At 42.9% G+C, this 13,049-nt stretch overlaps 1 protein-coding gene and 1 pseudogene across 1 annotated transcript in view; both read right to left on the reverse strand.

The window, feature by feature from the left end:
- Window positions 1-3,258: 3,258 nt before the first annotated feature.
- LOC141128724 (actin-related protein 2/3 complex subunit 1A-A-like) lies at window positions 3,259-4,885 on the reverse strand (annotated as a pseudogene).
- Window positions 4,886-5,615: 730 nt separating this feature from the next.
- SLC9A1 (solute carrier family 9 member A1) overlaps window positions 5,616-13,049 on the reverse strand; it is a 150,293-nt gene continuing 142,859 nt past the window's right edge. The window contains exons 11-12 of the mRNA XM_073616168.1: window positions 7,501-7,573; window positions 5,616-7,056 (exon numbers count right to left, since the gene is read on the reverse strand). Of these exons, the coding sequence (XP_073472269.1) occupies window positions 6,782-7,056; window positions 7,501-7,573 (348 nt within the window). The 3' untranslated portion in view covers window positions 5,616-6,781. The remainder of the gene's footprint in view (window positions 7,057-7,500; window positions 7,574-13,049) is intronic.

Below are 13,049 nucleotides of genomic sequence, written 5' to 3' on the forward strand. Positions count from 1 at the left end.
TCTGGCAAGGGAGGACTGGGGATTAGCGGCAATGAATTGACCAGCGTATACATTGCTTTGGTCCACAATAGATCTATAGAGATCTTCGGTGAAAAACAGCGAATAAAAATCCAGTGGCGTAAAATCAACTGTTACCACCTGAATTCCGGGTTGGCCAGTGAATGGGGGAAGTACGGGTGCTGCAGAAGTGGTGGGTTCCCAATTCGGATTGGCGAATGCAGCAGGAAGGGCACGATGGGCCTGTCTTTGTCTTCTTGGTGGCAGCGGGACACTACTTGTGCTTGCCACCTCGCCAGCTTGAACTGCACTTATGGGACTCGCCACGTCACCAAGTGTTACTGCAGTGCTGGATATACGACCAGGGTGTACTAGGCCGCTGGTGCTTGCCAGTTCACCAGAAGGAATAGCGGCACTAGTACTTCTCTGCTCCATACGAGAGCCCTGCGGTTCTTGCACTTCAAGGACAGAAGAAGATTGGGGTCTGGTACGCCTGACCTTAGCAGGGACCACAACTCTGTCGTCAGAGCTATCTGTCATGGAGCCGCTGTCCTCTACAGGATCGTATTCTGAGCCTGAATCTGACAGATGAGTGACTTCCTTTTCACTATCTGTCATGCTCAGAAACGTGTAGGCCTCTTCACTAGTGTACCTTCGATTTGCCAATTTGGGCTCTAAATTTAGGGGTACACTAATGAGACTCACAGGCAAAAAAGCTCCTGACTATCAGCGACTGATTCAAAACGCTACCAAAAAACTGTTAGCGATCGCAGGGATCAAGCCTGACTTTGCGAACGCTGCAGTTATGTGTGCTTAGTGTTTTGTAAGTGTCAGTGATCGATCGATACTGCACTTGGGTGGGCTGGGCTGGACTGGGCGGAGGGGCAAAACGCAGGTGCTAGCAGGTATCTGGGCTGATCCCGCTAACACTGCGTTTATGGGAACCCTAAACTACTGGGGACGCTAGTATAGATCTGATCAGATCAGATATCGATCCGCTCAGATACTATAGCATTAAGGGAGGTGTATGCTGCGTGCATGGGTGTTAGCGGTACTGGCGCTAACCTGACGCTGCCTGGGGAGACGCAGACCTTATCTGACCCTAAAAACTTAACTTATATCACCGCCGGGCAATTAGGGGGTTAAACCTTTATAAAGTAATAAACGGCGGGTGCCCTAAAACTATAAAAAACAAACTAACTAACCAGCGTCACCCGTAACACTTATACGGTGATCGCTGGTAAAAGGGTTAACTAGGGGGCAATCAGGGGGTTAAAACCTTTAGTAGGTAGTTATATGGGGGTCCCTGTCACTATAAAACACTGACAGCGAACCTATATAGTTACCTCCCTAACTAGCGTCACCTGTGTCACTAATACAGCGATCAGAAAAATGATCGCTTAGTGACACTGGCGACGGGGGGTGATCAAGGGGTTAACCTTTATTGGGGGGGTTAGGGGGTAACCCTGGACCTAAAGGGGGCTAACCTAACTGCCCTAACACTTATAACTGTCACAAACTGACACCAATGCAAAAAAAACAAAAACAAAAAAACTGCTATTGGTGTCAGTGTGACAGGGGGTACAGGGGGGTGAAAAGTGTGCCTGGCGTGTTCTACTGAACGTGTTGTGTTGGTGCACTTACTTGGATGTCTTCTCTCCTCGGCGCCGGATCGAAAAGACCGGCTAGAGGAGGGATGACATCACTTCCTGTGCCTCTGTTTACATTACAGAGGCACAGAAAGGATTTTCATTCGCCGGGAGCGATCGGGAGGGGGTGGCCACGAATGGATGGCCTCCCCCTCACCTCTCATCGCCCGGGAAGAAATGGCGACCGCCTCTGACACCGGGGGGGGGGGGGTGTCCGATCGGACCCCCCTCCCGCGGAAGGCAGATCATGTATATGTACGTGATTCTGCCTGTCCGTGCCACCTTGCCGACGTACATCGGCGTGAGGCGGTCGTCAAGTGGTTAAGGATGTTTCAAACAGTTGATTTGGCCACATCTAATGTTTTTGCTATCTCTCTGATGGGTTTGTTTTGTTTTTCAGCCTAATGATAGCTTGCTTCACTGATAGTGACAGCTCTTTGGATCTCATATTGAGAGTTGACAGCAACAGATTCCAAATGCAAATAGCACACCTGAAATGAACTCTGGACCTTTTATCTGCCCCTTGTAAATGGGATAATGAGGGAATAACACACACCTGGCCATGAAACAGCTGAGCAGCCAATTGTCCCATATACACATATACAAACTGTTGTAATTCCTACACCGTTTACCTGATTTGGATGTAAATACCCTCAAATTAAAGCTGAAAGTCTGCAGTTAAAGCACATCTTGTTCGTTTCTTTTTAAATCCATTGTGGTGGTGTATAGAGCCAAAAAGATTAGAATTGTGTCGATGTCCCAATATTTATGGACCTGACTGTATATTTCAATAGCGGGCTACTAGAAAATGGCCACCACAATGCTATTTCATTATACTATTTAAGGACATCAACCCTTGCCTGTTATTCTCTGATGAAGTCATGTGGGCGTGATGATACGCGTAGGGATTGAGTGATAGGCAAAACCAGAAGTGACGCAGGAATATGAGCTTGCTGCTCGTGGATTGTTTGTATGTGAGCTTTTTATAAAAAAGTGAGTGTATCAGCTCTAGGTTTTATCTTAATAAACCCTTGTTAAAACGTTATTACAACCATCTGGGATCTTTCTTCCACCTCTATCACTGGGACTGAGGTAACTTTACAGGAGGCTGTATCCATCCTAAGGAATCACTGCTAGACCCATTGGAGAAGGACCCCTAGAGGACCCCCAGAGGCTGTCTGGAGCACTGGACCTAGTTACATGCTATAACCTTACAACAGTAGGGTGAGAGGCTAGTGAACACTGAGGTATCTTCTCATTGGCTTGGCTAGGCATCAGCCGTTTATTCACTGTCCATGGTGAAGGGAACCATCAGTTATTGATTAACTTTAGATTGTTTTATGTATTTTCACTTTTGGTTTGTTGTATATGCCTAGGCTGACACTTTGGACTTTTATTCATTTTGTTCTTTTACCACATTTTTTTTTAATTTTCTAGAAGACAATTCACAAAATTACTGATGCTTTTATTCATGCATTTCTGGTCCCGCACAATGCTTAAGTAATATATTTTCCAGACCAAAAAAAAAATCAGACTCATTTGTATTGATGCATTGTGCTTTAAAAAAAAAATATTAGATATTTTTGGAACTGGATCTCATTACACACTGTACTTAATAACCTTCTTTACATTTATTTCAAGTGTACAAGTCAGCAAAAAGTCACAGAACATCTTAATTTTTGCAGCTTAGCTTATTTGTCTTGCTTGTGCAGTTGCTCTTCAGTTATATAATATGCAGGCCTTGAATGTAAGATTCCAGAGTCTTTAAAGTCCCAGATCATCATTGCACCGATGCTGGTAGTAGAAAACTTGTGACAATCAGATTTGTCCCCCTCATAGACACCTGGGTGATGCTGTTCTGATGCAGAGTGTCCAATGTAGTCTTGTGGTCCTCAGTGGTTGCTCTCTTATCCATGTTTCTAAACCGTTTCATAGCTGAAATGTTACGCGTGTGCTTTGCTTTGGAATGTCCAGTTTAGACACAAATGTCAATGAGCCATGATCATCCAATGTAAAGAGCATAGGACAACATGCCCAGCTGCTAACACGCTGTTCTCAGACACAAAGGTGACACTCAGGAGAGGCAAGCATTCAGTCTTCAGCTGTGAAACGCTTGTGTTTTTAGATGCATCAACCACAGACGCAATACTGTCATGACTGACCCAGTCCAAGCGATTTCCACTAGCAGAAAAGCTTACACTGTGCACCCAGCCACCATTGCCAGCACTTCCAAACACCAACATTAGCTGCCCAAAAGGCATATTTGATCCCCAAGGAGGTGCTAGCTGGCTTCTCGTCAACTTCCTTAATATATGCAGAGAATACCTTAGTCTTGAAATCACAAGATCCTGCAGCCAAAAGTACATTATTTGGGTGCCAGTCCAGGCTTAGCACAGTAAAACGAATTGGTTTCCTGATGTGTTTGCCCACCCACCAGTCGTTTTCTGACTCAAAGTAGCACACGGATATAAGTCTTGCTCTGCTCCCCACTGCAAACTTATTTTCCAAAGGTGACCACTTGACAAAGGTTGCTGCTCGATTTATAAGCAAGATAACCAATGTAGGTGTCCATACGCCATCTTTTTTGCTCCACACATAAGCATTCCGATCAGCTCCACAGGTCACTATACGATCACTTTTTGGAGCCCAGTCTGTGCCTGTAATGTGTCCAATGCGCTGCCTTCAGCTTATGAACCTTCACCCACTGGTTCCCATTTTGCTTGTAGATGTGTACCTCATGGTTATTGGGGGTTATTGCAATCTGTGTGCAGTCTTTATTCCAGGCATGGCAACTGATAGGTTCAAGTAAGAACTGGTATGACATTCTGAATTTGTTTCTCCATAATGAGCTTTACAGCGGGGATAGAAAGATTTGCAGACTCTGGTCAGTCAACACAAATCCACCGATTCAATGGAGTCTGGAAAAGGAAGCGGAATGGAAGTGCTCATCCTTTTATTCATTTTCACTGACTGATTGCCATCTGTGTCTAGGCTGGCATACTGGACATTTATCATATTGCATCGTCTTTTGTATTGCACTGTTGTTTCAATATTATGTGCTTACTTACTTGTACATTCATATCATTTGCACTTTAAATTGAAGTTATCTTGCACCTTCACCTTTTGTATCAGCCATCCCACAACGCAGCACCATCATTTGTACATTTTCCATTTATCTGCTATGAATCAGCCGTATGCTGCAGTAGGCTGGTTATTTTATTAAGTTTCAACTGACAGCACAGGAGTACTACCTTTTATTCATATTCTGTATACTTGTGATCAAGCAGTGTTATGCACCTATGTACCATACAAAACTGTCTTGTTTTTATTTTCTGCATTTGAAAAAGTAAAAAAAAAAAAAAATAGTCAAAAATACAAAATAAACCAAAAAAATAAAACAATCAAAACTCCAGGAATGGAATAACTTTATACACTTATGGTCCAGCTGGGTTCAAATGAATTATGCAGATGCCACCTCTGCATGATTGATGGTAAATATGCGATTTACCGTTGTAGCCTACGCTACTTACAGAAGCATGGTCCTCTTCCAGTGGGTGCCCCAGTCTAGTGACTTTCTATCTGTGTGCTAAAGAAAGAGAATCTCTTGCTCCTGCACCTCTGCCACTCAGAAGAAGCTGTGTTTTTTTTTTTTTTTCAAGGAATAAAAAAGACTTCCTCTGATTGCCCAAGGAAGATGATATATGGTTATCCACCTGCCTCTCCAAGCAGATTTTTTTTTTTTATGAAGAAAGACTACAACACTAGGCTACAGATTTATCAATGGCCACACAAAGCTAGCATCTAATTCGTTTGAACCAAGCTGGCCTGAAATAAGTGTATGAAGTACTTCCATTTCCAGAGTTCTTTCTTTAAGCGCAGATAAATTTACATTACTTGGGTTTACTGGGAACAATGGTCATTTACTTACATTTAATAGCATGGTTTGCAAAGCTAAAAACAAACACAGAATTTAAAAACCATACATTTATTTTCAAAATAATAATAAAAAAAAAAAACTCTTCTATATTTCTCACAGATACCAGAATGCTGATCACCTTTATACATGAAATTGCAATAAATCACTGTGCAGGAGAACTGAACACGCAAAAGGCATCTCTGCACACGTTTAACATGTACACACTTGTAAAATGCTTAACCTAGACATATCTTCTGTATGCAGAGCAAAGGCACATGATGCATGCACATATCTCCCTCGCACAAGCATTCACAAGATCTGGCGCTATTATTGCACAATAAATTGAGTTCTTCAGCTGTAGAAGCAGTGCTGCTTATGAGAGAATTTGTTCCCTAACATGAACGGATAACTAATGTAACTCATTTTTTGGGGGGGCAGAGATATACAGCCCCAATATATCCACATCGAAATGTTTAGTGGAGAGATATGATGTAAGAACTGTGGTTATTTCTAACAAGTCTGTAATATATGTATCTAACTGCAGACAGTGAGAGTGCCAAGCACCCAGAGCTAAGAAAAAATGCATGAAAAAAAAAAAATCGTTCAAGAAGCTGAAGTACCGTGGTGATGGACACTAAACTGCTGGTGTACATGTATATAGTACATTTCTGTAGGTGCATCAATAATTCTATTATACATTCATATGAATAAAATCTGCAGATAGTGTGTTTAGCCTTCTTGAAGCTATGTAATGTATGTAATTTAAGATTTCCATGCCTAAGGCACAGACAGACATGCAGTTGTCTTTTTCAGCTTAGTATGATATTTTTGATAGGAGCTCAGTACTGCATTGGTTCAGACATGTATGATTTTATATATATATATATATATATATATATATATATATATATATATATTTTAATATGAATAGGTTCACCTTGTATATAAAACAGCAATAAAATGAAAAATCGTACAAAAAAAAATTAGCACGTTCATAATTCTTTGGTTACAAATATAAAATAAAAATATTAAAAATGGCAACAAAAAAGAATGAGAATGTAGGTGGAGAAAACAAACAGAAAAAAAATCATTGAGCAAAAAAAAAAAAAAAAAAAAAGAAAAAAAACCACACACACGTGGTGAGGAGTGTAAGATGGAGGCAAAAGCCTACTTCATGCGTCTCATTGCTGTTTGGCTCAGTCCATCAAAAGAATATGGATCAGTCCTTCGGCAGGAAAGGCTGGTTCTCTTCAGGCTGAGGTCCAGGATCACTTAAACAACGCTGTAACTTTTGGGTGTTAGGGCTGTCACTGGGGCCAAACACATCATCTGCCCCTGGAGAAGGTGGCTCTCGTGCAACCATTGTAATCCCACCTTCATCTTCTTCCTCCTCTTGCGTTTCATCCACAATATCTACAGACTCAGGTGAAGCTGGGTCAATGGTGATCACAGGGACATCCTCAGAGCCTTGTTTTGGCTCAAATGCAAGGGGGTCTAAGGTGTAGAGGGGGGAGTAAAATAGATTAAAACAGGTCACATCATAATCAGCTAGTGTAAGGTTTTGCAGTCAGTGCAGGGCTGTGTGGCTTAATACAGGTTCAGTGGGCCTCTAAGCAACTTGTTTATATGAACTAGCAAGTCTGTTGGGCACACATTACTGGAGATAAGCAAGTGCTTTGGGCTTACATATTACTAAAACAAGACAAGTAAAAATGAAGGGCTACCATGGGACTGGGAATGAGGGCGGTCTTAGGACAAACATAATACTAGCGACAAGGACAGTCTTGGGGCAAAACATTATCAGTGATAAGGAGGGGCTCTGTGTACACACATGCATTACTGTGACTAAAGAGGGATTCCGGATAATCCACATACAGTATTACTCAACATAAAGTGCTGAGCTCTGGACACACAATAACCAACATCATTTGCACTCACCTGAACCCACACGAGCTCTGGTAAGGGTGGGAGAGTCCAACTTGTGTGCAGGAACAGTCAAATAATGATTAGCCTAGAACAGACAAAGCAATTACAAGCACCAGTGTGGTCTTAATAAAAAAAGTTAATGTCTATAATTATAAATATTTATAATTATTATTATAAAAGGAATTCTTTTTAAACAATTACAAAACATGTATTTTTCTTTTGATTACCAACCAAAGGACCATGATTGTGAAATATACTTCATTGTAATATATATGTATATGGCCAATACAGGTTACGATAGTTTAAAAAAATTTTATATATATATATATATATATATATATATATATATATATATATATATATATATATATATATATATATATATATATATATATATATATATATATACACACACATACACACATATACACACACACACATACATACACACACACGCATACACATACTTCATTTGGTTAATTTCTGTTTTCACATTCTTATTAGCATCACATCTTCATGATTACACGTAAAAGCCAGTAAATTAGAATATTTTGAAAAACTTGATTTATTTCAGTAATTGCATTCAAAAGGTGTAACTTGTACATTATATTTATTCATTGCACACAGACTGATGCATTCAAATGTTTATTTCATTTAATTTTGATGATTTGAAGTGGCAACAAATGAAAATCCAAAATTCCGTGTGTCACAAAATTAGAATATTGTGTAAGGGTTACATTTTGAAGACACCTGGTGCCACAAACTAATCAGCTGATTAACTCAAAACACCTGCAAAGGGCTTTAAATGGTCTCTCAGTCCAGTTCTGAAGCCTACACAAACATGGGGAAGACTTCAGATTTGACAGCTGTCCAAAAGGCGACCATCGACACATTGCACAAGGAGGGAAAGACACAAAAGGTTATTGCTGAAGAGGCTGGCTGTTCTCAGAGCTCTGTGTCCAAACACATTAATAGAGAGGCAAAGGGAAGGAAAAACTGTGGTCAGAAAAAGTGTACAAGCGATAGGGATCACCGCGCCCTAGTCAAGATTGTGAAAAAAAACCCATTCAAAAATGTGGGGGAGATTCACAAGGAGTGGACAGCTGCTGGAGTCAGTGTTCAAGATCCACCACCAAGAGACGCTTGAAAGACATGGGTTTCAACTGCCGCATACCTCGTGTCAAGCCACTGTTGACCAAGAAACAGCGCGAAAACCGTCTCACCTGGGCTAAGGAAAAAAAGAGCTGGACTGCTGCTGAGTGGTCCAAAGTCATGTTTTCTGACGAAAGCAAATTTTGCATTTCCTTTGGAAATCGAGGTCCCAGAGTCTGGAGGAAGACAGGAGAGGCACAGGATCCACGTTGCCTGAAGTCTAGTGTAAAGTTTCCACCATCAGTGATGGTTTGGGGTGCCATGTCATCTGCTGGTGTCGGTCCACTCTGTTTCCTGAGATCCAGGGTCAACGCAGCCGTCTACCAGCAAGTTTTAGAGCACTTCATGCTTCCTGCTGCTGACCTGCTCTATGGAGATGGAGATTTCAGGTTCCAACAGGACTTGGCGCCTGCACACAGCGCAAAATCTACCCGTGCCTGGTTTACGGACCATGGTATTTCTGTTCTAAATTGGCCAGCCAACTCCCCTGACCTTAGCCCCATAGAAAATCTGTGGGGTATTGTGAAAAGGAAGATGCAGAATGCCAGACCCAACAACGCAGAAGAGTTGAAGGCCGCTATCAGAGCAACCTGGGCTCTCATAACACCTGAGCAGTGCCAGAAACTCATCGACTCCATGCCACGCCGCATTAATGCAGTAATTGAGGCAAAAGGAGCTCCAACCAAGTATTGAGTATTGTACATGCTCATATTTTTCATTTTCATACTTTTCAGTTGGCCAACATTTCTAAAAAATCCCTTTTTTGTATTAGCCTTAAGTAATATTCTAATTTTGTGACACACGGAATTTTGGATTTTCATTTGTTGCCACTTCAAATCATCAAAATTAAATGAAATAAACATTTGAATGCATCAGTCTGTGTGCAATGAATAAATATAATGTACAAGTTACACCTTTTGAATGCAATTACTGAAATAAATCAAGTTTTTCAAAATATTCAAATTTACTGGCTTTTACCTGTAGGTCATGGCGTTACTACTGCTGCACTACCTATCACGTTTATTAGGTACGCACAGATTGAGTTGGTCACGTTTTCAGGTTTCAAAGGCCTGAGTTCTCATTAACCGTTTGGCGACCGCCGCATGTAGATATAAGTCGACACAATAGCACAGACAGGCAAATAGGCGTATAGGTGCATCCCTTTAAATTTGACGCTGTGCCATTGCGTGCGCAGCGGCGCGTGCCCGCCCTAAGCCCCGTGAGTGTGATCGCGGGACCCGCGGACTCGATGTCCACGGGGATACCCGCGATCGTCTCACGGAGAGGAAGAACGGGGAAATGCTGATGTTCGCCGCCATTACTAGTTAAAAAAAACAGTTATTAATAAAAATGCAATAAAACTATCCCCTATTTTGTAGACGCTATAACTTTTGCATAAACCAATCAATAAACGCTTATTGCGATTTTATTTACCAAAACTGAGCAAAAAAATGTTTTTTTTATATATTTTTCGGGGATATTTATTATAGCAAAAAGTAAAAAATAATGTGTTTTTTTCAAAATTGTCGCTATTTTTTGGTTTATAGCGCAAAAAATAAAAAACGCAGAGGTGATCAAATACCACCAAAAAAAAAAAAAAACTTTGTGGGGAAAAAAGGATGTCAATTTTGTTTTGGAGCCACATCGCACTACCGCGCAATTGTCAGTCAAAGTGACGCAGTGCCGAATCGCAAAAAGTGCTCTGGTCTTTGGCCAGCCAAATGGTCCGGGGCTTAAGTGGTTAATTTGCTTGATTACACCTCGGGTAACTCGGCCTGGTAAATGCACGACGCTGACACATTTCAGTCCTGCACAAAACATATCTTCAAAACATACCGCAGGTCAGCCTGTGTTTGTAGGAGGAGTCCGGCTGCATAAAGTCTGCCCTCTTGTTCCTCCTGCCCTGACGATGGTGGCTCGCGTATCCCACCCACCAATTCCCCTTCTTTCTTTTACTTTCCATTTAAATGTTATACTTGGGTATGCCCCCTTTTAGGCATACTGACCACGGCACACCCCAGATCAATTTTCAGTTTCTTCTTCCTTTCCTAAAAACAATCCACAAGGAGTACCAGAATACAAATAAACCTTGACTGCCTGGACAACGTCCAAAGAATGCAGTCTTCTCTTCAACCGAACGAGGCAGAGAGAAAAAAGAAGGCAAACTGGTGTCCTAATTTAAATGAAAGGCCAACACCACTTTTAGCAAAAAGGATGGAACAGGTCGCAACACGACCCTGTCGTGGTGAAGGATCAAGTATGGCCCCCTGCACAAAAGGGCCGCCAACTCCGACACCCTTCTAGCCGAGGTGATGGCCATCAGGAAGCCTAGCTTGCCTGACAGCAAGTCTAATGGAATTTCCTTAATAGGTTAAAATGGTTGTTTTTGTAACACAGACAGCACCAAGTTCAAGTCCCAAGGACACATAGGTGACCTAATGGGGGGAAGCAAGCGAGTTGCCCCCTGAATAAAGGTTTGGATCAGTGAATGGGAGGCTAAAGGCCTTTGGAAGAATACTGATAGGGCCAAAACTTGACCTCTGATTGTACTAAAAGCCAATTTAATTTCCACAGCTGACTGTAGAAAAGATAATTCTCCCAATCACGTATTTCTGAGGATGCCATTTTTTGGCTTTACACCAAGCAATATAAGTTTTCCAGACCTTAGGATAGATCTTCCTAGTGACAGCTTTTCTAGGACACCACTGGTCCAGAGATGCCACGGTCCTTTAACATCCTGGCTTCAATAGCCATGCCGTCAAATTTAGAGACTGTAAATTGGGGTGGAATATAGGACCTTGAGACAGTAGATCGGGGCAACATGGAAGCGTCCATGGCCCATCTATTGTCAGTCTCACAATCACCGGGAACCAGGGCCTTCTAGGCCAGGCTGGTGCCACCAGAATGACTGGAACTCCCTCTCTCCGAATCCGGAGCAATAAATGTGGAAGGGGAGGGATCGGAGGGAAAGCATAAACCAGGGAGTACTGGCTCCATGGAACTACCAGAGCATCTGCTCCGATTGCCAGAGGATCTCTTGTTCGATACACAAACTGTTGTAGTTTGTTGTCGAACCTGGATGCCAGTAAGTCGACCTCTGGTCATCCCCAACATTGGCAAACTTCCTGGAACACCCCTGGATGTAGGGACCATTTCCCCGGGCAGATTTGCTGGCGGCTGAGATAATCTGCCTTCCAGTTCTCTACTCCCATGATATGGATTGCTGATAGAATCGGCACATGTCTCTCTGCCCAGGCTAGAATGTGGTTCACCTCCTTTAGAGTTGAACAACTCCAGGTACTGCCTTGGTGGTTTATATAGGCCACTGAAGTGGCATTGTTGGACTGAACCCGGATAGGGTAGTACTGAAGCTCCACAGTCCAGGACCATAGGGCCAGTCATACTGCCCGTAATTCCAGGATGTTGATGGGCAGGATCTGTTCCTGACCATTTCCCCTGAGCCCTTCTAGGGTTGCTCCCCAGCCTGAGATATTGGCATCTGTAGTCAGTACTCTCCAAGTTACCGGGAGTAAGGATCTTCCCTTTCGCAGGTTCTGATCCTGGAAGCACCAGTTTAGGCTTAAGTGTGCCGGAGGAGATAACATTGGATAATCCAGGGTTTGTGTTCTGTTTCAAGCCAACAATATGCCTTCTTGTAGAGGCCTGAAATGGAACTGGGCATAGGGCACCACCTCGAAGAAGGATACCATCCTCCCTAAAATACTCATACAGAGCTGAATGGAGGGTTGTTTGGTGCCCCTTATCTGACACACCTGATTCTTCAGGGCACAGATCCTTGCAGGTGGCAAGAATACTCTTGCTTGTACTGTATCTAGGATCAGACCTAAATACGTTAGACTTTGAGCTGGTCTCAAGGTTGACTTTTTCGGTATTTATGATCCAGCCTAAGCTTTCCAAATACCGCACTGTGCATGGTATTCTCTGTTCTAGAGCCTGTAGTGAGTGATCTGAGCAGGAGGAGGTCGTCCAGATACCCGAGCACCAAGATCCCTTGAGCCCTTAACCACTTGCTGACCGCCTAACGCAGATATACTGTGGCAGAATGGCACGGGCAGGCAAAATCACGTACCTGGTACGTGATCTGCCTCCCGCGGGCGGGGGGCGCATCGCGCCCCCCCGGTGCCCGAGGCGGTCGGCTTTGTTAGGGGAGCGATCCAGGCTGAGGGGGAGGTCACTCATTCATGGCCACCCCCTCGCGATCGCTCTCAATGAATGACAATCTTCCTTTGCTGCTGTAATGTAAACAGCGGCAGAGGAAGTGATGTCATCTCTCCTCGAGCCGGTCTTTTCGTTCCGGTGCCAAGGAGAGAAGACATCGATGTGAGTTGCACAACACTACACTAACAGTAGAACACACTAGGCACACTTTTCACCCCCCTGTACCCCAT

Source organism: Aquarana catesbeiana, linkage group LG02 (genome assembly GCF_042186555.1).
Source record: "Aquarana catesbeiana isolate 2022-GZ linkage group LG02, ASM4218655v1, whole genome shotgun sequence".
Taxonomy (NCBI): domain Eukaryota; kingdom Metazoa; phylum Chordata; class Amphibia; order Anura; family Ranidae; genus Aquarana; species Aquarana catesbeiana.